The 24,688-nt window shown below is 42.3% G+C and overlaps 1 protein-coding gene across 13 annotated transcripts in view; it reads right to left on the reverse strand.

The window, feature by feature from the left end:
• Window positions 1-24,688, reverse strand: part of DOCK7 (dedicator of cytokinesis 7) — a 107,685-nt gene that overhangs the window by 18,266 nt on the left and 64,731 nt on the right. For 4 of the 13 annotated variants that reach the window (XM_030494337.1, XM_030494335.1, XM_030494333.1 and 1 more), the window contains exons 21-39: window positions 23,282-23,446; window positions 22,184-22,353; window positions 18,150-18,254; window positions 16,869-16,958; window positions 15,778-15,873; window positions 15,531-15,671; window positions 15,261-15,374; window positions 14,089-14,259; window positions 13,185-13,324; window positions 9,471-9,640; window positions 8,608-8,762; window positions 7,547-7,729; window positions 6,925-7,060; window positions 6,075-6,171; window positions 3,620-3,716; window positions 2,651-2,785; window positions 1,785-1,937; window positions 458-616; window positions 106-206 (exon numbers count right to left, since the gene is read on the reverse strand). In XM_030494337.1, the coding sequence (XP_030350197.1) occupies window positions 106-206; window positions 458-616; window positions 1,785-1,937; window positions 2,651-2,785; window positions 3,620-3,716; window positions 6,075-6,171; window positions 6,925-7,060; window positions 7,547-7,729; window positions 8,608-8,762; window positions 9,471-9,640; window positions 13,185-13,324; window positions 14,089-14,259; window positions 15,261-15,374; window positions 15,531-15,671; window positions 15,778-15,873; window positions 16,869-16,958; window positions 18,150-18,254; window positions 22,184-22,353; window positions 23,282-23,446 (2,578 nt within the window). Of the gene's footprint in view, window positions 1-105; window positions 207-457; window positions 617-1,784; window positions 1,938-2,650; window positions 2,786-3,619; window positions 3,717-6,074; window positions 6,172-6,924; window positions 7,061-7,546; window positions 7,730-8,607; window positions 8,763-9,470; window positions 9,641-13,184; window positions 13,325-14,088; window positions 14,260-15,260; window positions 15,375-15,530; window positions 15,672-15,777; window positions 15,874-16,868; window positions 16,959-17,836; window positions 17,849-18,149; window positions 18,255-22,183; window positions 22,354-23,281; window positions 23,447-24,688 lie in introns of all 13 variants that reach the window. The other 9 variants (XM_030494338.1, XM_030494336.1, XM_030494334.1 and 6 more) reach the window with 4 other exon arrangements.

Raw genomic sequence — 24,688 nt, forward strand, 5'->3', positions numbered from 1 at the left:
TCACACTCTAAATACAGGAAGCGCAGTAGGTACTAAGCTTTGTCCTAACACCATGTGGAGCACTGACATCTACTGTCCCTACAGTGCAATGGCTACAAACTCTACCTGTACATCAGGTCAATCAGCATTTCTGGATCTTCCTGGTGCTCCTTCATTTTAACTGTGTCAGAGAGGATCATATGGAGGTTGAACACTAGATCCTGGACCTGTAAAAAATATACTGCTGTAATGAACTAGCAATGGGAATCAAGCTACACACTGCTCTGTTAGGACCACAGTCACTCTGAACTCTTGTATGTTTGCATCTTGTTGTCAGAATTAATCAAGGACCTGGGGTTTATGTACTTAGGTGATTTAAATAGTCACCTTCAGGGAATGCATGTAAATTCCAGCTCTAGATGGAGGTTTAAGCACAGCCTTTGCATGAACATTACTTCTCCTGTGGTATTTCTTTTACCTGATCAGGAAATGTTGTCTCCCTGAGTTCCAGATCCTCTTCAGCATATGTCAAAATAGTCTTCAGGGAACGCCGCAAAAACTCTTCATTGAAGTTCTGGGATGTCCCCACCAGGGATGAGAGAGACATGGTCACCTGCATTTTCACCCTGGCAAAGTTCTGCAACAGAGATATTGTTATGGTATTCAACAACCTGGAGATACTGCAATGGTCTGCTGCAACATGGTGCGTTGGTCACTGCACCCTCCTCCTGACAGACATCTGATACAAAACAGAAAACTCAAGTTTTGAGTAAAGGGCTGTTTCAGAGCAATGATTACACTAAACCTCTGGTGCTGCCAAACTTCATAATCTGATGACAGCATTATTTAGTTCCAGGTGAATGTTCTGCTAAAGTTCTAATGTTCTCTCCTTCTGGATGCTCTCCTCTCACATACCCTGAAGTTGATGATGCTCAGCTCCCTCTCATGATACAGCATTCCAAACAGTTGATTTTGGTTTGGTCTAGCCTTAAACTAGAGTCACTGTTAACTCACTGCTATCAACTGACTAACAGTCCCAGGCCCAGAACCAGTGAGTCCCTCCAGTTCTGCTACTCCCTGTGGGGGACTATAACCAAAGCAGTTTAAACAAAGATGTGTGGAGGAGCACTTTGTGATAAATAGCAACAATTATGCCTGCAAAGTATCAATGGGAAGAGTTAAGGCTGGGAATCTCCTTAATAATTTAAAGCGCACATGGGTGAGTCAAGCTAAGATGTAATTAGAGGTAAGACCTGAATGAAAACAAAACACCAGCATCGCTAACTCACTTCCATTAACACAGCCCTTTCAGAAAGGACACACATGGCACAGGAAGAGCTATGTGGCTGTTTCTGCTCTCACCTAGGGGTGTGTGAAGCAAGGCAGAGGAGAGTTTCTCCAAATGGCCCTTTGAGTGCAAACTGTCCAATGTGAAGAGTATGCAAACCTTCCAAATGACGGGTTTGTAAACTCTTGCAGTGGATGTTCCAGGCAGGGCTCTGCATCTTTCTATATACCAACATGAGAGGCAGCCTGTCTGCTAAGAGATTCTGGGCATACAGCTTAGACTCTGACACTGGCAATTGGATATTCCTGCTATGCACTGACCAGTGTGAGGTGCTGCAAGATCAGGAGCTAGGCAAAGCCATGTCACTGCTGTGTGCTTCTCTTCCCTTTGCATGTCATGCTTGTATCAATGGTAAACCCTGCAACAGCCTTTCTCCTACAGGAATACACAGAGCTCCATCCAGCATTCCCAACCAGTTTACATGTAACAACCTAATGAAGTGCAGCAGGGTACTCACGTTCCCAATCTCAAAGTTTTGCCTCATCAGAAGGTAAAGAGAGGCACTTGCATGCGACCGTATCGTGCTGATACTGCTGCTACAGTGTCTCAGGAGCCTGAGGCACAGATCTGCACATTGCTCAGTCTCTTCTTCAAACAGCAGCTCAGGGAACTGGAAAAACAGCACATGAGAAAATGAGTGCTTGGATAGGCAGAAACAAGCACTCAAATAGGCCAGGGCAATCCTCAGCAATGAGCATGCACTGGCATTAGAGGAATTCCAATCCCCTTTGGTTTGGGCAAATGATGCTAATTTCACTGATCATTTCATTGTACTTTAAAATACATTTCACTATACTGTAAAATACAGTAAGGCAAAGCAGACTTCACTGGCAGCACTGGAAGGCAACTCCTTTTACCTACCCCCACAACTTGCTCCTACATCTACACCTTTAGACCGATTTACATCAGTTCGTCAGGCTTGAAACTCAGTATACCTACAGAAACTGGGAAATTGTTTAAATTATGGGGTCAGGAAAACAAATCCATTTGAAGTGAGATTTTTACAGCTTAAATTCCACTTGTGCTTCGTGTTCCTGACTGGCTCGGTGCCTCTGCCCACTGATTGCTGCTGAGCAGGAACCCACATCACACTTGGGCTGTGTGAACTGTACCTTTGTGTGCAGCCAAACCCAAAGTGCATAAATACAGGTACTGATCATGAAAGCCAGCCAGGTTTTATCAACCCCCAGACCACACTTCCCGAAAATCAATACTTTACAAAATAATAAACTTTTTTTTAAAGTGACCCCAGTGCAAAGGAAAACAGTCCCATCCTCCATCTGTGATGTTCAGGATATATTATAGCATCCTCTGAGAATTCACCTTTGAAACCAAAGCCCTCTGTGTGGCGAAGCAGTGTTGGAGATAAAGTGCACTTTGGTTGCAGGCCATGCTGTGCAGAAGCACCTTCAGCACCCCGCCAAGGATGCTCTCTTTGGACTCCGTCACAGAAACAGTCTGCAGTCAAAAGGAAATCAAGAGTTGCATGAGCAAAAATTAACCTCTTGTGTGTGTCTGTATGTAAGAGAAAGGAAGAGAATAGCTCTGCTGAAAAGCCCTTTGGCATGGAGAAATTACCCATTTAGCTGGGCCTGCAAAATAGTCACATTACTGAATCAACCCCCAGGTAATGAAAACCTGACCCATGTTTTAAAGCCTGTGGAATGATGCATCTACCTGATGAGGCTCTGACCTCTGGGGACCTTGTTCTGTAGCAGGTCTCTAGGTGGATTATCCAGGTGCAACCCTTGGGATTCCTGGGTCTCTCTGCAGCTCAGAGGTAGATCTGGTAAGTCTGCTAATGCCTGCTTCCAGCCCGTGCCCTGGTTCCATTTGTACAGAAAGGAGGGGACAAAACTACCATGTGTCCTTGCTCACTTGTGCACTAAGTGAACAGACTAAGGAACCTGGAAGCTTTCCTGCACTGTGCAGAGTAAGTGCAGATACAGGAGGCTGACCTGGAAACCTAATGACTTAAGGGAATTTGGGAAGACGTACAGGCATTAGTCAGAATAGGGCAGGACTTGGATATTTTTGCAGTTCATTACTGAGCTTCTGAACAACCACTTCTTATGCTACAAAAAGAGAACAATTTCCAAAACGGCTGAAGGAAGCTATTGCAATGTAAAACCAGATTGTTACAGGCGGAGGATTAGGAGAGGCTTTAGGGGAGCTGCCCAGTTCTGACAGCGTTCAGGGAGTTAAGAGCAGCAGGAAGGTTTGGTTTTAACAAACTACTGCCTGGCCAGGTGACAATAATGCTATTATATCTCTATTTCTTATCATCCTTACCTGTACAACTATCTCTAGTGTATCCAAAATAATCAGATTGGCTTCTGTTGCAAGATTCCCATCGATAAGTGCCTCGTGTTCTATTTCTGCCCTTGATCTAACCAGAGGAAAGAAAGGAATAAAATTACTTTCTGTTTAAGAAGTAGATCTCCATCTTCTCCAGTCAAAAAATATTTTCTCATTAGCAGGAAACTCCCAGTTACAACTTGTGTATTTATTACTGGACAACACTACAATGCATCCATTAAGAGGACAGGAAGAAAGACTTGTTTTTTTACATATACAAACTTACACAGGAGTTACGTTCACCATGCTAGGAGAGATCACACTATTTCCGACACTTCCTTACTCTCCCAGGGACACAACAACAGTTTAGAATCAAAGTCCAACTCAAAACTGGTTTAGTAGCATCGTTAGGCATGCAAGAGCACAACCAGGAACAGAACATACGGCTTTATGTTATAGGCTATGGACACACGGTGGTGCTACACGAGCTAGTATATCTGCACTGTGGAGCCCAGCAGCTAGACTGGTTGTAGGACAGAGTGCATACTATGAGGGTGCAATCTTTGGCCATTCAAGCTGTATTACATTACAGTTCTTGAAAAGTATCTTCCTCTCCAAGAAAAACGACATGATTTTGCTGTTATACACCAGGCACTCACTTTCCTGGAAAGTCTACAAAGTTCATACACTCAGTCACACCAGTAGCCCCAGGAAATCAGCAGCAACCATGAGCTGCATGTGGCAAAGATCCAGTAGTATGTTTGAAGAGCCCAACTACAGCCTGCCCTACCAGAGGTGCGATCTCCAACAGGCTCATGCCAGGCCAAATCACAGCAGGAGTGTGACCCACAGGAACTGACCAAATTCAAGCAAAATACACAACCAAGGGGATGGCAGCTGACTCAGCTCTTGGATCTGCACTGCACCAACCCTCCCCCCTGCCACATTCTGCTTCCTCTGGGAGCTGCATCAGACACTCATGACCTACTCTTCAGGCTCCAGAATACGAACGCTTGAGGCCTGACCCTATATAAAATAACACCATCTGCATAAACCAATACCACCTGCAATCAGCTGTGCACAATTCTTGGTGTGAAAAGTCTTGCTTACTAGATTTCGAAGGGCCAGACTCTACCTACACAGGCAGGACACACTTGCAGTGCCACAGGAGTGGAGTGGGATGGACCGAGGTCACAGTGAGCAAGTATGGGTTAAAAAGCAGGTTTGTGGAGTTGTCTAAGCAGATTATTTTGTGGGGTGAGATCCCATCCTTTAAGCATCAAGGTATTCCCAGCTATTTAATATGTACGTGAGCTCCTTCTGGGAAGGAGGGACTCAGACCCAGTGCCAGCAGTGAACTGATGAGTTCTTCCGGCCAAATTTTAATCTGGTGTAACTCTGCCCACAGCTCTGGAGTTGTGGAATTCATCTCTCTATTACTTCATTAGCAGGTTGAAACACAGTGGTCATTTGGCTTTCCCAATGTCTCAACAGGATTGAAGTCTTGGACAAAAAGCCACTACTTGACATGAGAAAGAGATTTCATTCTTGTGTTGGACAAAGCAATTAGAAGCTATGAAGATACATCAGTGTCTTCAAGGGTAAAATTTGGCCTGATCTCCATCTGGGCTCTGAGGTCCCCATCCCTCAGTTTCTTCAGAGCTTCTCTTGGCCTGAGGCTGCTTTCCTAGCATTAGGAACAATTCTTTTGCTGGGAGGATGGAGACTGCAGGTTGCAATTTGAGGAAACAGAAAACGTGCACAGCGAAGCTCAAACACAACTCCTGAGCCCTCCAGATTGAACCACACCAAGAGAGGGAATTTTAAGGGAAATGGGTGTAAATAAGCATAAAGAGCTCATTCCAATCAGTTGCACACACACACTGAAAACTTCTGCCAAGCATCACAAACAATGCTGTGATGATTGAGTCTGCAGATGTACAAAATGGCAATTTAGAAGAACTGCACACCAATGCTACAGTACCTGGCTGGTTTGTGGCTTCTAAAAGCACAGCACATGTGGAAAAACAATCAAAGTGATGGATTAGGACAGGAAAGTAAAGTGAGCTTTGAGAACTCCAGAATGCTCTTATGGAATAAAGGAAATATGACATGAGATATATATGCTATCTGTGAAAACTGTTAATGGATCTTCCCTCTAAATTACAGCTTACTACAAGGTTTTAAGAAGGCAATGGATTATCTCAGTCTCTTTAAATCTCATCTTAAAATCTAAGGAAGCAAGGGACAGTGGAAAAGCAAAGAGTTAGATAGGGCAGTGTTGGACTAAAAGCTCTTTGCACACTGCCAGCCCTGTTCCAACCAAGGCCCAAGCCTGCTTGCACGAGAGCTAAGTGGACTGTTGCCATTGACCTCCTATGGGGAGAGAGACCCTGCATTCCCACAGGCACTGTCACATTGTTAATGTAGAAGGATAAGGCAGAGTTACTTGTCAAGCTTTTCTGTGTTTTGACGCCAGTGAGTCATATCCTTTCTCCATCTCAAATTCTCTTGACTTCCAAAAGCGCTCCCAGAAGGACTTCTCTCTGTGGGATAATAGCAAAACAATAGTGGTCATCTAACGCTGATTTTTTGCATGGGTAGCTACTCTAGATTTGTTCACAAGGGACAGCAAACTATGACTTCTTAGAGCCCAAGGCTGTGGCACTCACCCAAGATGTTTTACATGGCCCCTGATTCTGTCACTGCTGAGTGACATGAGAGGCAACTTCACTTGCAGCTATCCATACGCCAGCTTACTATAGAGCTAACGGAGAGACTGTGGAGATACTCACATGTACCAAGACGCCTGTGGCAGAGTAGGAGACAAAACCACTATTCTGATTCTTATCCTAACCCTTGCACCATCCTTCCTCCCAAACAACATGAGTAGCAATAATCATCAGAAGGTGTTTGTTACCCCAACTACAGGCTAATTCAAGCCTCATTAGGAGAAATATCCAGGCATTTTCAGAGCTACCAAAGCAAGATCAAGCAGCTTGTTTTCTGCTCTGATCCTTTCACAAGACATACTAGAAGGTGGCTCTGAAAGATGCTACACTGGAAGAAGCTCAGGCAAGAACACCCCATAAATGAGATATGATCACGTGTACACAAAAGCAATCAAGTAACAGATAAATTGCCTGTAGATGGAACTTGGGGAAAGTGTAGAGATTTTGCAGCCCCAGTGAAGCATGCTGCAAACTGCAGCTTTTTCTAGGGGCTTCTTTGCCTGAAGATCTTGATGGGTAGCATCCCAAACCACAGAAGGGTTCAAGGAAGACGACTTCTTTACTTACCTAGCTGCCCTCTGCTTCTTCGGACCATTTCCTGCCTTGCCCCTATACTTCCCAAAATAGCTTCTTCAAGTTTGGCTCTCATGTCTTTTGACTTCTTGAACGTCAGACTGTTCATTCTTTCAAATACTTTCTTGCCCTGCAGTTTCAAATGAGACCATCAGGAAAGATTCTTTAAATCTGGGATATTTTCTAAAGATTAACAACTCAAAGTATCTTTCCTGTCTAAAGACATACATCAAGAAACAGGATTACAGGATTAAGTTGCTAGCGAGATAATCTACCCAGACTCCAGCATCGCTACAGAAAACTCTTCTTGTTGATAGTAGGCAAAATGACCAAAAGCTATCATCCCCTTTCCCTGCAGAAGTTCCCAGATGAGTGACAACCAGGACAAACTGCTTAAGAAGTGAAACAAGGCACAGACACTTGCATGGCTGAAAAGTAAACATGGAAAAAGGCTAGAGGTTGCACAGAGACGTGCTTAGCCTTGGGATTCTGGATACGGGAAATACTTAGGAGAGAGCAGGAAATGCCTTTCTGCAGTCGTGTAAAGGGTGAGAGTGCAAAGGTCCTTGGGAAGCCCTAGAAGGAACTTCAGGAGGTTTACACAATACAGCAGTACCTTGTATTCAAAGCAGGATACGCAAAGATAAAGCAAATCCAGCAGGCGATTGAGCTGCAACACTGACAGGTCTGTGAACCACTTCTGCAAGACACTTTCATCTGCGTTCTTGAGCACCCACAGGAGACAGATTAGAAGGCTACGGCTGGACTCTGTTGAGAAGGTAGAGTGCTGCCTGCCACTCTAAAAAAGACAGGTCAAGACATTTGCCACACTGTATTTCACATCAAAACACTTCAATCATTACTAAAAGGATCTACACGAGCTACCACCCCAGCCTAAATCATTACCAGATAGCAACGGAACGTGAAAAGACATTTTTCACTAAGAACCAGAAGATATACATTATCCTTCCTCAACCCAACAGCTCAGTGGAGCCCACAGACAGTCAAACCACAAGAGTGAAGCAGCAGTTCGAACCATATATGAATTGTGTTACATGAATGTGTTTCTCTTCAGGCAGCAAATACCCACTTCCCTCAAAATGCCTTTAGCAGATCAACAGTTAAGCAGAGGTGCTCCATTCATTATCTCATGTTTGTATCAGTGTCTCCTAAAACCCAGCAGAATGGGATCCTGATGCAGGAGTAAAGGCAGGAGGAGGGAGAAATGGAACGGCTTGCCTGCTATCGGGATGATTCCCTCCCTGTGCAAAGAATAGGGAAATGGCCCATTTATATCTTCAGCTGGGTGGGATTCGGATGTAGTAGGAATTTTTGCTCAGAGCTTAGAGTTCATAATGACCACTGTACTTCATAAAGCCTCTATCAGGTTGCTTCTGAAAAAAGGAATCTTTATGAGAAAAGAGAATTCTTCTATTTTCTGAGCTTTTCTGAGTTTTATCCCTCCTTGACATTTTCTTATACCCTCTCTAAGACTGGCACAACAACGTGCAAAAGTGATTTCTTTCCCCTTGTCATTCACATCCCTGTGTAACACCCAGCTGCACACTGATACAAGCCCCTACCGCTCACTGATCAGCCCCATGGGACCTGCATGCATAAATATTTGCTTGTTGGCACAGACTGAGGGTCAAGGAATAGAGAGAAGTGGCTTTGTACCGATGAGGTGAGTAGGAAACTGCTGGGCCGGGTGAGCTGAGGGACCGATGTTCCTGCGATGGCCATGGCGACTGTCTGGCTTATCATGCTTCCACCCTCGCTCTCGTAATCATCGACAGCGACGCAGCTCGGCCTCCCTCGCTGGTTGTGACTCTCTGTCAAGAAATATGGGCAACCAGTCAATCCCACACTCAACAGGACTTTTGTTTGAAGTCATGCAAAGCAAAGTAACAACAGTTTTCAAATGCCACCTCAGTGTCTAGAACCCTTCTCAAAATATACCTTTTGTCCTTTTGAATACTTCACTCTTTACTTGCAGCTTTATTATGTCGTTAAACTCAGAGGATGTAGAAGACAATTCCAAATTCCAAATTGTTCCAGATTGGATTCCCTGACCTGATTTGAAATAACCCATTTATGTGCAGGACACTTTGCAAAGCACATACAAAAATGACCCCACTGATAGAGCACACGCTAAGGAGGAAGAGGAACTCTGCTTATACTTTGGAATTGTTATGGGAATTGTACGGTATATGGAGTGACTTTTTAAGCAGGTCAGAAACGTAGAGAGTGGCTAGCTACACATATACAGTAGTCAGCCAGACATAAACTAAAATGAATTGCTAGCTTTTCAATCGATGCAAACAAGTGGGCAAATGCAGCTTTTAAGTGTTAACAGTCATGGAAGATACATTTTCCATGTGCAGTTTAGGAAAGAGATGTGAAAACATGTCAAAGTTATAATTCAGAAATAGAAACAATCTCATCCAACAGCAAAGGGTTTTGTACTTTAATTTTAGAACCCAAACACTCAAGTCTTGCGAGCAGATGAACATATATTCAAAGCAGAGAATATAAAATACCTGTAAAGTCATAAAGCTGAGGCACGGTTTCCATGATCACGCCAATCAGAGGTAGATACAGCATTGCCACCCGGGCCTTTACCTGTGGGTCAGCGTACCGCGGATCCGAGTCGTGACTGGACAGCAAGTTGTGTACCATATTGATGACTTTCTTATGCAATCCAAATAAACTGTTAAAAGAGAGTTGGGTCACACAGATTAGTTAATACCTTCAAAGCAAACGATACTTTGTAACTAAGGGGCTTCAAAAAAAGAAGAAAATCCTGGGTTTTATTTTTAACTCCAGACAAACTGCCTTGACACGTGTTTTTGGATCTCCTGGGTATTTTACAAATGGTAAAAGGCCATATAAAATGTACTAAAATATCTTGCAGAAGTGTAAACCCAATATAATGTGAACACTCTCGTATTTCCTAGACAAAACCAAAGCCTCAGTCACTGCTATGCTGAAGTATCAAGTCTATTAAGGACTATCAGGAGAACTTAGGGAATATGGAAAGCAACGAGAGAAACGTGATAGGACAGTTGGTTTAGTAAAACTATCCATTGTATCCTTCTTTTGTTTCTATTTAACAACATTTACAGAGAGAAAAGCCCTTCTAAGACAGAATATTGCTTTTATCAAATGGTCAAGAAGTTTCTGTTTCAGTTCCCTGACCCTTCATGCAATTATTCAACCAGAACAGTAGACTAATCATCGATCATTTTGAATAAAAAGTGTCAAAGGAATCAAGGAGTAGAAGGAAAACCAGCAAGAAATTGCCTTCCTCATTACGAAGATGCAAATGATGCCAGGGCCCAAGCACCATCCCCTTTTGCAGGACACCCTGCGTGAGCCTACTCATGCCCTGAAAACACAAACTCCCCATAATCTCTCACGAACTCACTCTGCTCATTTCAACTCCTCCAGCCAACACCAAGGCAAAACCCTCTCAGAGCAAATAGCAGGTATCTTGGTAGCTATTTGCTTCTGTAGGCAAACCAGGCCAAGAAGACAACTTTGCCCATGCATGAAGCAGCCAAGGAAGCTCATACATTATGCATTAGCAAAACATAAGCTTCAATGTTCAGACCTGAGGTATTAAAGCAAGTGCTGAATTTCAGGCAGTATCCACTTTACCTGGAAAGTAGAGCTGAGTTTTGGTTAAAAAAAGAGGAGAGGCTTTGACTGGATTGTTGGGGGTTTAAAATGATTTAAAAGATAGCAGTATGGGTTAGGAGGACATTAGCTACTTGTAGCTACACGTCTCTCCTGTGTTTTTTAATCAAGCCATAATGAGATCCTACAATTGCTTGTGTGTGCAATTAGCAAGACCCTTAACAACTAGGAAGGAAATGCTTATTTAAGTGACTGGTTCCTTCAGATTAAGGTTAAAGAAAAGTCTTTGTATTATTTTGAAGGAGTGGCACCTACATTGTGTTTCTAACAGTTCAAGGGCAACTATCCTGCATAGGACTGCATATAGGGTAAACACATCCAAACAAAGCAGTGTAATTCAAACCTAGGGCTACATGGATTTCCTTTTCACATTTCCCGAACAGAGCACGTACCGTGGTGGATCGATCCATACAGAAGAGGAGGAAATACAGCCCACTAACCTTTCTGGCTGAAAATGCAATGAATTGATCTTGGTGCCCTCCAACCGTCCCCTCTGTAATCTCAGCCCTGGCCTGAATTTGTGTCAACAGCATACACTTTTGGGAAACTGACTTTTGTCACTGGATACTGAGGGCCAAATACTGATCTTCTCACTTCTGTCCAGTAACATCAGTCAATATGGGCAACATGGGCACTATGAAATGAGCAATATGAGTTAATAACTTGGTCACACAGCGTTGTTTGCAGACACAATTTGCTGAGGGTCTAGCTTCTTGGACTCACTTTCTGTAACTGTCACATTCAGCTGGCTTCTTTCATCTGCACATTGTATTGGCTTTTACACTGTGAGTGCTTTAGAAGAGGACTGCAACGTACTATAGTACTGTACAGCACCTAGCATAGAGGGATCCATCTAACACACCATCTGGGTACTATGGTCATTTCTCAACCCAAACTCAATCCAAAGAGTTCTTATCAAAATGGGTGACCTAAAATCTAACATAATTTGCCAATGGAGCAAAAAGAGCAAGGATAGAACACATTTAAGGCTTAAGACTTAAGGTAAAGCTCTAACACAACAAGCAACTAGATGGACATCCCTCTCCTGTCTTGCTGTAGCATAATGCAACTGGGAACGATGCTGAGCTTTTTCCAGTGGTGGCCAAAACATTTTAATGGAAGGCATGTCTGAATCCTCTAATAATAACCTGCTGATGATACTATATGACTGTTAAAAGTCTTCCCAAGCAAGAGAAAAACAGATCTGAACAGACTGGTTTACTTTATAGAGTGGATCTACCAGGGCAAATGCAGAAGGATGAAGCCTGAGAACAGCTAATAAGCTGCAAACTACAAGTCACTGTGGAAAACATTAAAACCCAAATGCATTACTGGTATAAATCTCCACTAGAATTAAGGAACTTTGATCAAAATGTATCTCCGGAGCTGAACTAGCATGGGGGGGGTTTCTGTCTAGATAAGTTTTGTCTCCCCAGTGGACACCAGCAAGATCACGCTGATGGCTCCTTTGTGCAGCTGGGCAGAGATTACTGACCTGGTCCAAGCTTAAGTGCTGAGAATAGCAAGGTGAGAAAGCTCAAGAGGCAGGTAGGTGAGAACAGAGAGTTTGTGAAGAACAAGGGCAGATATAGTCAGAGACAAGATCTGATTTCTATCCAGCAAGCTGGATGTTCCTATGCTACAAAAAGGATTTCTGCAGACAGCGTATATGGGTAAAGATTTGCTGCCTTTTCCATTTCAGGGCAAACAAATGGGACTGCAGTGTGCTACGTACATATAAAAGAAAATATTCTAATTTATGGCATTACTTTCTTCTCCAACAGGAAACAGAATGAATGTTTAACTCCTGAGACCTCTTGGTAAAGGGGCAGAATTAACCATGAATCATCAGCATTTGTCGACTCGGCTGATATTTCTGAGTCCACCTTCAGAAAAACGCCTGTGAGAGAACTTAGGACTGTGGAAGCAATCAATAATTTCCATTGGAACCCATTTTAAAGAGGCAAGGCAGAATACAGCCCTAAATAACACAAGTAACAGCCTCGATGGCAGGACTACAGGCTACACTCCTACTTCAGAAAATTATTTGCTGTGCAAGCCAGGCAAGTCACTGACAAACTCTGCATGCTTGACTATTTGTCTATTTATGTAACCCACAGGGGCCTCATCAATGTGTAATTTATGTTTAAAAAGAGCTGGGAAGACCACAGGCAAAATACATTGCAACATTTAAAAGCACCAGCAACAGAGACTTCCTAAATGTTGACAACTATTTTCTTGTTACAATTGAGAAAAGCTATTTTCCTCTTACGAGCTCCAGCAGTGCCCATGTGGCAGCTGGGGGCTCCAGCAGGAATCTCCTTCCCTTCTTCTCAGCTGGAAAAATGTGACTGAAATCACATTTACAGAGGCAGGGCTCAGGAAGTAAGGAATAGGAGCAAGAGGGAGAAGGAGGATTCTTAAGGAACTGGTTTCTTATCTTCTCAGCTCACAAATTTAACTCATTTCTGGCCATGCCAGAACTTTGCATCCACCATTTGCTTGGAATTACAGAAAACTGTTGGGAAAAAGAAAAACAGACTGTAAAGATTTACCCTTCTGCATCAGGATCTAAAATGACAGCCAGTTCTGTTAACACAAGCCCAGCCAAGTAATGCTGTTGGCGGAAAGGCACAGACAGCTCAAACATATTTGCAATCTTCTGGTCTTGGACGTTTGTGGAGAACCCAGAGCTCTGTGAAAAAATCAAGTTTCAGAAGTTGCACAATGAGGTCCCTCAGAACACACAGTCAAAGCTTATGAAATACATTAGCAGCAGTATTCAGAATTAAAGACAATCTCACACAGACTACCTTCTCCCTTGTTTGTTTCAATCTAGGCACACCTTGCTTACACTGCATCCGAGCTCACTAACTCTTCTATTAATTCTGTTTGTTGTTATTGCCTTCTCACCCATGGAGCAGGCCTTAGGGAAGTTAAGCCAAATAACCTTTAAAAGTGGATTAGTTAAACTTTTAACTCAGGAGGGATGCTCTTATTCAGGCTAAAGAAAGCTTTAATTTGATTTAGTTTATGTGATTTTGCGACTAATTAATCCACTTCAGGAAAACACTTGCTAATTCAAATGACTTTTCCTGAGCAGGCTACAACTAAGCTTCAATATGCTAGAAAGACCCTTGTGTTGCAAGAAAAGAGTAACAATGGACAAAGCATTTTCTTTAATGGCTCATGTATGTTCATGTGTTTGTCCAGTATAGGAGGGGATTAGGTCCCTAAGGACAGTGTGTGGACAGGGATATGGGCATTCTTTTTTCAATAATAAAAGATGGAAAGAAGTCAAAATCTGTGTGTCAGGAAAAAGTAATTTCTAAATAAACACTTCAAAAAAAATTAGCAAGCAGAGACTGAAAATACAGGTGATACAACTGCCTCATATGATTTAAGTCTCAGGGCAAAGCTCAGCTTGCATTTCCACAAAGGATCCTCATCACAGCGTACCTGAGAAGTTGCTGAAGACACAGATGGTGATGGAGATGCAGGTGGTGTGAGCAAGCTGCAGGGTAAATTCAAGGTGACGTAGTGTTCGTGGCTGCAAATGATGCGAAGGAAGTCCAGCCTCAAAGACGCCAGGTTACTTGGATTTGTTAAGGAATACAGCTTTGAAGACACCTGCAAGTTTAGCCCATAAAATCGCAGTTAGCACCAAAAGAGAGTATAAATGCAGCACAAGCCCCCCTGTCCCACCATTGCTCCCCAAAAGCAAGAACTGAAGAGCTTGATATCATTTAATGGTCATAACCATATCACTTCTTTGAGCTACAGATTAATCTTCTGTGTGCAGGAGACATACACATCCCAGCCACTGCCATATATATCAATACAAGACGTATAAAATAGCTGTATTTCTATAAGCAAATGAAGAACTGTGTACTTCACATATGATATCCACATCCTATTGATTTTGGTAAGGAGTTGTGAGAAGCAGGACCACACTGTGATGCATTAACAGGTCAAAGATGCAGGTTGGCTAATACACAGTAAGCAACAAAGCTCAAATAGATGCTATTGCTGTTCTTGCCCCTTATATAAAATGTTATAGACTCCAAGCCTAAGCTCCTGGTACCTCATCATCTCCTTTGTACACAGTGTCAGCACAGATGTCTGCAGTCAAATGAAACATTGTGGTTCAAGGTGATTTCCCTGCCAAAACATTGCAAATAAGTTTCCTAATGAGTAATGTAGGAACCCTCCTCCTCACAGCAGGGAGACCTTGTATCTTCAGAAGGATGGAAGGGGAGCCTGGTGCTCAATATGATCATACAGGGTCAATGTGTCCTTGGCAGACCCGCTGACAAACCATGACAGTGTGAGCTCCCTCACAAAACCTCCTATTTATTTTGATGCAATTACTCTGAAAATGGTGAGCAGAGGGAATAATCCTTCCTTCCTGCTGCATGTCCGTTCACTCAAGGGAGTTACTCCTAATTCACATTTAAGAGAGTAATCAGAGAGGCGTAAACTCTAAATCACCACTGAGAATGCCTTGCTAGCACTGAAAAGACCTGAACAGCAGAATTCTGTGTTCATACTTTATTGTCTGTCCAAAGAAAGGTAGAGTAATATGCTAGGCTACGGTTCACAGTTAAGTCATAATATTTATCTGCATTCACCTGTTTGTAGCAGGCCTTAATAAGAGCAAAAACAAATCCTCTGTCCATGATAGACAACAGGTCATTGAGGAAAAATGCAAGACTGGTGTTGAGCCTTTCGACCATTTCTGTATCCTAGAGAGAAGGAAGAGAAAAACAGGAAAGAAAATGAACAAGAGCACACTGTATGTTTTCAAACAATTCCTGGTGGAGGGACCAGCAAACACCACGCAGGAGGTGTGGAGCCTGAGCTCTGATCGAGCTCAGTTCAGTTTAATTGTTTGCCGTTACCTTCTGAAACCGAGAGACTATATCACCCGCAATTGTGCTGACCAAAGCAGTTACATCATCCATGAAACGCTCAGGAAAACGATTCTTTCTTGGTGCATCCAGTTTGTCAGCAAAATACAAATGATGCACCATACTCTTCACCTATAGGAATATAAATTACAACCAAGTCACTTGCAGTTGTTGCTGTCTGTGTTTTAAACTATGAACTGTAACACAGTAATAAGTAAGGTGTTTCCAGGTTGCTCACCATCAGCTCGAAGAAGAACCAGGCTTGCTGCAGGGCTGCCTCCCGCACACTCCCGCTGCACACAACCCATTGTAAGGCCAGCTCTTCATGAAAAAGCTACACAGATTCAAACCCAGAGTTAGCCCGAGTCTCAACGTCAGCTCACAAAACAATCCGCATGAGAAATGGTAGCACGGTCCATGGCAAGTATGGCAAACAATGAGGTTAAGCAAAATAAGTAACTGGGAACATGACAGCAGTGGTGGCAGCCCTTAAAGAAATCCCCAACTAACAATGAAGGATGATGTGATGATATGTGATGTGAGAAACGCTTCACAGCATCTTGCTCCGAAATTGAATTTCGAGTGTCAAAAGAATTTTCCACCACCCCCCCAAAAAAACCAAAAAGTTTGGTGCTCAAATTAGTTTAGTTTAAAAGTCTACCTTTCTGCCTGGTCTGATTTTTGCAGGAAAAAGGAGTAAAAAGCGGACATATAAAGCGATTTGTATAAAGATGTATATTTACTGTGAGAAAGGACTTAAAACAGCAAGAAAGAAACGTGGGGCTAAGAAACAGCTTTTTGATTTCTTTTCTTAGGTGGACCAACCCTCAGACTGGATGTTCGATTACATTTTCATTACCCAAGTCAGGCAATTTGCCTTTCTGACATTGTTTAGTAGGATCTCATCTCTTGTAAGGGAGTGCACTTATAAAGGAACTCCCATTCACTTGCTGGATTAACGCCTGCATACCTGAGTTCAGCACACATCTGTAATGCTAGCCATCACATTATAATTTTGCACACAAGAATGTATCATTTACATGTCTAGACAGTACTATTCACATTTTTTGAAAGCCAGTAATAAACTGGCTCCAAACACTATGGACATAATCAGACAAGCTACTCCTGATCATTTTATTCTTCCCAATTCAGCTCTGTCAGAATACTTCATATTCACTACAGCCTGGATATTCGGAGGTGCTAAGCAATAGCAGTTCCTAATGACCTCGGAAAAAAACAGGCTATAAATAAAAGAATAGATTGCATCATGTTTTCAGAATGACTTGACCTCCCTGCCCCACAAGATCAATTGTCTTCACTGAAATCTACCTTTTTAGTTGGTAACCGTCCTGTTAATGTTTGTAAGAAACTTGACGTCTCAGTGTGCGAAGACATACGATTACAACTTCGATCCGTAGCCTACGGAGTGGAGATGAATGAATGATGACAGGACATTAAAGTTTGCTGTGGATGGGTTTTGCAGCTCAAGGACAACGTACGTTTACAAAAATACTGTTCCAACTGTAGGCTTTTACTGCCTTTACACCTTTTTATGCATTCTCAAACACTTAATTTACAGATTTGGTTTGAACAAAATGACAGTACTTTTTACTGTTTTCAGACATACAGGCTATTTAAGTAACTGCATGTTCTTAGGCACAAAGACACTTAATGCTGCAAAGCATGAAACTTTTTCATCATCGTATTTTATCAACATGCATATGCCAAGGAGGTAATACTTGTAATTTCAGTCCATACCTCTCAATCTACCAGAGACCAAGCATGTAAGGATGTACCCCACAGCGACGCTGCTAGTGGCACAGGGAATAAGGACATTACTGAAGTTCTCTTTCTGACAGAAATAATTTGCCACGAGCGCATGTGGACTCAGACTAAATATTTCTGGAAGACTGATACACTTGAAAGGAGGTACAGTTGAGAGGTACGTTCAAGGCAACCATGCAGTGGAAAGCAGCAGGCAATCGGGGCTAAATAACTCTTTCTGGCTGAAGCTGCTATAAAGTTTTCATACTTTGCAACACAGAACAGATACAATTGGCCCTAGCAAGTCACTGGCTGCAGCAGTCAAATTTACATGTTTGAAGAGAGAATTTTACATGTGGTAATCAATTTTGGTTTAACAATATTCCACTCAAACAGTCATGAAGGATTACTTGACAATGAATACTAAATGCTTGATGAGAATGGCGAAATGGTTCACAACATCAAAAGAAATGGCAAACATGGAGAAAACTATGAAGCTGTGATTAATGTTCCCACTTAGAAATGTGCTCCACCTGAAGCTGAAACTAGTGTTAGAGAGAGAGAAAAGAAAAGAAAAGCAGTCACAGCATTTACATTTCACAGACCAGCAACCACTGAAATGAAAGAAGGGTACACATTCACGCATTTTGAGGGTTTTCATGCAGTGTGGGGAGGTGGTAGGGGAGAAGATGCTAATTTAGAAAAGAAAACTCACAAAATTTTCAAGGAATAAAGAAATAATTAAAACCAAAAAAAAGCACCAAACCACCAAAATGGGAGTATACACTGAAAGGAAGATATTCTACAGGGAAACATCAGGGAGAACAAAGCCAGAAAAACCTCTACTGAAGACACCACCTGTGTTGGCTCTGCACTTGGGCTGGGGTTGGATCCCCATGGGGCTGCTTTTGGACCACCAGTGTTTACCCAGGAATTGGAGCGGTCTAAACCCTGGGCATGTAATAGAAAGCAGTTGGGAAAGGAAAGAAATATTACATGTTGCATGCCATACAGTAGTCAAAGCTTAGTCCTTAAAAGCAATCAAACCGGGTACACTGCAAACACATCATCAGTTAGCACTGTTAAAGCAGCCTGAATTCTCAGGTGTCTGTGGAGACATTTTAGTCCAGAGGATTATTTTATATCTCATCACACACATATACACTGTCGACAGCTCTGGTCCAACCTATCCTATCTGTAATGCTTGACATTAAAAACTATCCTCCTCCTGAAATATCCCACTCTTACTTTAATCAGATTAAACCCTTTCACTGCAGGAGATGGAGCCAGCCTGGATTTACAGCGTGGCAGAGGAAAACTGGTGTACAGATGTGAATACCACAAAGGATGCTCTCTGAGGTTTCCACCATCACTTCTAGGGCAGACTGCTTGTTAGCACACAGTTTATAAGCTCTACGACTCTTATGGAAATGCTGAGAACTTTGAAGAGACTGACTGGCAGCTGGCAGAGTAACCCTGTAAACTGGATTTCACATAGACACTGGATATTTTCTCTGGGTAGTGTGGCCAATAGAGGAAAGAGCACATACTTTTTCTGGAACCAACCTGCTTTGACAAGCAAAATATCTGAAAAATCATTCTGCTTTTTCAGATAATGTAATGTAGTTTGTATTCCAAGTTCCACTCCTGCAATGGATCGTATGGGCAAAATTACTGTGGGTCCCTCCTCTCTTTCTGCTCCCTTTTCCTCTCAAGACACTCAGAAAGAAGAAAAGAAAAAACTTAAAGTTATGGTTTTTAAGCCAGGTTGGATGAGGCTTGGAGCAATCTGGTCTAGTGGAAGGTGTCCCTGCCCATGGTTGGGACTGGATGGCCTTTAAAGGTCCCTTCCAACCCAAACCATTCTATGATTCTATGACATGTTGTCACCCAGGCTGCTCCCAAGTCAGGAACATTCAGTAGGATGCAGTGGACTTTCCTGGGTCCCAGGAACCAGCTCTAATGGAGGCAGTTTTGCAATGCCACAACTAAACAGCAGTTCCTTATAAATTCCACACATCAATTTTTGACCCTCACCTGAGTGAGAGCTTTCATCCTAGCTTCTGCACCAACTTAGGGCTTTTTCCCAATGCACGAAGCAGAGATGCAGCCCATTTCGCCACAGCAATTATCATCAGCTGCAAAGTCCACCAAGCCTATTTCTCTCTGCAAAGAAAAATCCACCTCAAGGTTGAACCCAGTGTGAGGGCTACAACCTGGGATTCAAACCATTAATCCACTGAGCTATCCTCTATGCAGAGTACAGCAATGCTGTAATTTTGCTTAAGATGCCCAATAAAAAAAATACTGAACACCTATAAGGAGAGTGTTTTAATCTCAATTACTTTTTGGAGGAAATAAATCAAAGCTTTCTGCCCTGCTCAGACCCATAAACATGTTTTATTTTGCTCACAGTGAATTAAAGTCAAAAGGACTTCGCAGAATGCTGAACTAAGCTCATGTTTTGTAAAATGTGGTCTAATTTTGAAAATGCCTTTATCACACTCACATTCCTGCTCACAGGGTTTCTAATCATGTCACTCAGGTTCTGAGGATAAACACATACTGTGTTTGCAAAAGCAGAAGTCATGTTGTAAAAACCTGAAAAGGGAAAGATGCTTCCCTCTTTGGCAAATAAAAGAGCACGAGAGCTTCTTACTGCTTGGCAGAGTCACTCAAAAGTTCACAAAAGTGCTATTAAATTCTCTTTTATCTCTGGGTTCACCCTGCAGCTGGATCTGTGCAGGAACACAACACACATCTGTGAAAATTCACTGTTGAAGCAATGTAATTCACAACCTTTTCTTGTTTTTCCCAGCACATCTGAAACATTGCAGGAACACTTAAAGCGTAAAATCTCACCATAGGTCTTTTTAGACACTTAATAAATTTGCTTTAGTAGGGAATAAAACCTATGTGGCTTCAATTCACAAATGAAGGCAAAAGAAGTGACAGACCTAAAACCTTCTCTGTTATGAATACAAACAGAAATCGTCCAAATCCTGTAAAGGGGATCACTATTTCACTTTTCAAAATGAAGTAAGAACCTGATAAAGGGGAGACTTAAAGCATAGATACCAATCCTATAAATATCCTACATCACAATAAAAAGCAAAACAGAACTGGATTCTGAAACCTTCCATCAAACAACAAAACACTCTTTAGGGTCTTTTAAAGCAGAAAGCCTCCCATGATAGATTCTAATTTGAAGTGCAGGCTCCCAATTTGGGTATATGTGCTTAAGCCGTTACTTGGAAAAAGAGAATAGGAATTTTTACATCTTTTTTAGTCATTTCAACATCTCAAGAAGTGTCTTATTCTTGTCTATTGATATTAACAAGCAAAAATAATTATATTCAACCAAAAGTCTATATAGTCAGACTGAGTTTAATTTCTGGTGCTCAGACTACCATAAAGGAAACTTTTCTCTCAACAATTACTCACAGAATAGGTTTTAGTTTAACGCCTGGAGTACATCCCTAGAAGAAAATCTCTCTTCATCTTGTATTGTGACATTATTCACTAAGCCAGCACGTATTAAACTTCTGATAGCCTGTGTAAATGCCATATGCACATTAGTGCCTATGGCATTTCAAAAAAGGTCAGGCTTGTTTAATTAGCAAGATACTGAAGTGGTCTTTAAAACATTTTAAGACTTTTAAGTCCAAACTTTGATGTAAAAAATAATGATTTGCCCACCCAAACTGCTTCAGCCTCTTATTTGGTCAGCAAATTATGTTGTTATTCATTTTAAATTGGTAGCTTCTTTCTGAAACTATGTTTTTCTTGCTCTTCTAAAGCCCCGGACCAACCAGCGTCAAGCCTGGCTGGTCAGGCTGATGGCTTTATTAACAAACTTGCACACTGATCTTCCAAAGGATGGAACGGAACAGCTCTTTGAAAGGGCTCAGGAACTCATCTGTGCTGGAAGGTGGGAAAGCATCTCATCTTAGTGTAAGTTATTACAGTTGGGAGATTAAAAAAGAGAACCCCAAACAAGCTAAGGCACCCCGCTCAGTGAAGGGAACTATAAACAGCAGATTTTCCCTAGCTCATCCTACCTAATTTAGGTACAAAACTGAAGTGCTCAAACTGGGACTGTGGCAGTCCTATGTACTTGAAAGCCACCAGAGAGGGACAAGCCCTTTTGCAGGAGCTGCATCTACTGAGCTCTTAAGAGCCAAAGTAAGCGCATTCCAGATGCTCTGCACTAATGTGCCCACACTGGAAAATCACTTTTAGGTGTGAGGAGTCAGTGTGGGTGCAGACTTAGCACACCACAAATTCACACTGCAGCTCAACTGGCTGGACTGTGGCTCACTCACTAAACACCCGAAATCCTCTCTGGCCCATGCAGGGACTAGGAATATTCCTGCTGTGTGCAAGATACCTGCTCTGGACGTAAGTAGTAGAGAAAGCATCTGAGCAGCCATTAGTGCTGAACACAGAGGAGAAGAGAGGGTTTTGGGAGGTAAGAGTGGGATCACAGGGAGGCAAGGTAGGGGGTGCGAGGTTTGGGGAAACATAACAGAGCTGGTCAGAGGATCTGGCTGCTGGCCATGTGAAAAGTGAGGTAGTAAAACCATTCTTGCCCTACTAGTCTTGGGGAAACAAATCCAAAAGGACTCTTGCCCCTAACTACCACACTTGTGGAAGTAACACTGCCAGGATGGCCTCCAACAAGTCAGAGAGATCAGCAACTACCTTCAAAGAGCAGAGTTCCAGTACTGTTATCAGCAACTGCCAGAAGTCTGAGAAGAGGCCATTAGTAAGGACATCTTTTCACAGGAAAAAAATCACAAAAACTTCCCTGTTATTTCTTTAAGAAGTAAATTAAAGGTGCTGAGGTTCCTGTAAGGCCCTCAGCAGTGCATGCCTACCTTACTGCCAATGATGGAGCGAACTTCATCGTCCGGCGAGGTGGGGGTCCCAGATATATCTGGGTTGCTGTTGCTGAGGCTCCGTGAGCGGTTGAGGTTAAGGCTTGCTGGTCGGACAGCAGATCGAGCCATGGTGGCATAATGCACTGATCCCCCCAAGCCACCAGGACCTACGGTGGTGTGCAGAAGAACATCTTGTTACACCATCAGTCAGAGCCTTGATCCCACGCTGCTTCACACCAGCCTGATGCAGCAAAACTTTTGGATAACCAGTAGGTCTGGCCCATAAAGAAATCTCCCTATTCCTTCCCCTACCTATTTCTCCGAGGCAAGCATCAGAGAGAGAGGGATGGGATTAAACTGCTATTTTATCCACTGATTTGTGGGAAGCAGGAAGCTCCCTGCGGATTTAGGCAGCTCGTGTGGGGTAATGCTTTTAGCCAAAGGGATATTTTCCAGACTTCAGACTTGAAAACAACCAAAGGACTGGGCACTAAGTACAAAACCTTCCCAGCACCTCTCAGAGGTTTTCCACTCCATGCAAGAAGCAAGTCTTGTGCACAACAGTCCTTCCAAAGCCTTGTTTTCTGTGGCTGTCACTCGCACCACCTCTTCCCCCATGCAGATACATCCCTTGTTCTCAGCAGGGGTGGAATTAAATTTCTTTCCCTCCTGCACCCAGACATGTGGTTTCCATTATTCCACACTCCTTTGCCAATGTTTCAGCATTTGCTGGAACTGGATAAAAGTACAAAAGTACTAGTGAGGGAGAGTGAGAAACATGACAGGCCAAGAGTGCACCACATCTGTGTAACTTGCTACAGAAAACAAAACTAAAACACCAGATTTTTGCCATAAATTAGCCTCACGGTCTTTCAGCAGTGACATTGTTACTTAAGATTATCAAACAGTTAAATCTCTGACATGGCTAACTGTAATTAAACTCATCCTGTAAATGGCTATACTGGATCATAAAGAAAGTTAATAACAGGGCTTGGCAGGGAACCAGCTATGCAGTTGGAGCTCAAGAGCACCTGCCAGCAAGCAATTTCTGCTTGCTTTTAACAAACTGTGACTTGAAATAAAATGAAGAGCTACCTGGTGATGGTGAGTTGGGATAGGTATTTGGTAGGCGAAAAACATAATAAATATAGGAAGCAAGAAGGCTGTTTCTGCCATGCTGGTCCTGGTTTCCATCCAAGTTCTTGTGAAGTCTGTTTATGATTGATGCCATCGCTTCAAAAGATGCTTGGCCCAGGTTAACTGAAAGTAATGTAAGGAGTTTGGTTTAGAATGCAGCAAATCCTAAACATGCATTTTGTCCATCTTCTGAAGGATAAATGGTGAAGCTTGTTAGAGTACAGCAAGCATTCCTCATCAAAACTGAGCCTATTTGAAATAGGTCTAATAAACAGCTTGACAGGAAGACAGGTGTTGCAGTGATAAGGCTCCACTTCTATTAATAACAAATTTAATGAAATTAGGCCTGATTTCTGGAATCAACCCAACTTTGGTCATCAACTGCAACAGTAACAAGATCAAGTTCTTGTTTAACTGATGGATAATATCCTTTGGATGTTTATTGTGCTTTTCTCGGTTAATTGTTTCCTCTATTTAAGCCTTAGCCAAAATATAAACTGTATCAAACAGAACAATTCCATTCTGTTTTGGAAAAAAAAATCTGTTCTAAAAATGAGCACAGAAATCTACACAACATTCTAAACAAATTAGGGATGAAGCAGACAGCAGCTGGAAACTGTAAATATTAGGTTTTTAAAGCCTATGCACTAATGTCCTCAATGCTCCATACGGACAAACTAAACCAATACAGAACAATTACAGAGTGAAAGAGCTTTAAAATATAGAACTTCAAGCAAAATTCTTCCCCAGTAAGATTACCTTTCTAAAATCAATAATTGCTATTTTTAAAGCAGTCTTAGATACCTATATTCCACCATGTCCAAACTCAAGTTTCCTACAAAAAAGCTGCTATTCTAAATACCAAGGATCTAATCCTGACTTCCACTTGAGATTTTTTTGTACTGCCAGAGCACAGCCCATAACAGGGAGCACAAGGAGGGATTATTCATGCTGACAGTATCAGATCCACAATAGCTTCAGGAACATACAGTATCTGTATCTTCTTATCTTACCTACTTCAAGGTTTCCAAGCTGATCAGTAAGGTCAAAATCCTTGCTTTCTGAATGTCAGTATGGAGACACTTCAACAGGCTCCAGTGCTAAGAAACTGCTGAGCATTCAACTCATGAAAGCCAGGCCCCTTTTTGGTGTCTCAACTTGAACACCAAATTACTAGTCATTCTTGGAAACCTTTGTATTAAATATTGCTTCTGTGTATATCACTACTCATCTGGATGCCAGCATGTTTTATTTGGAAGACACATGGTATATTAGTGGCACTAAAATAAAGCATAAAAATGGACTTTTTTATTTCTGCATAAATATGATAAAATTGGAAGTGTCAAACTTTCAGCTATATAATTC

The sequence above is a fragment of the Strigops habroptila genome, chromosome 8, assembly GCF_004027225.2.
Source record: "Strigops habroptila isolate Jane chromosome 8, bStrHab1.2.pri, whole genome shotgun sequence".
In the NCBI taxonomy this organism is placed as follows: domain Eukaryota; kingdom Metazoa; phylum Chordata; class Aves; order Psittaciformes; family Psittacidae; genus Strigops; species Strigops habroptila.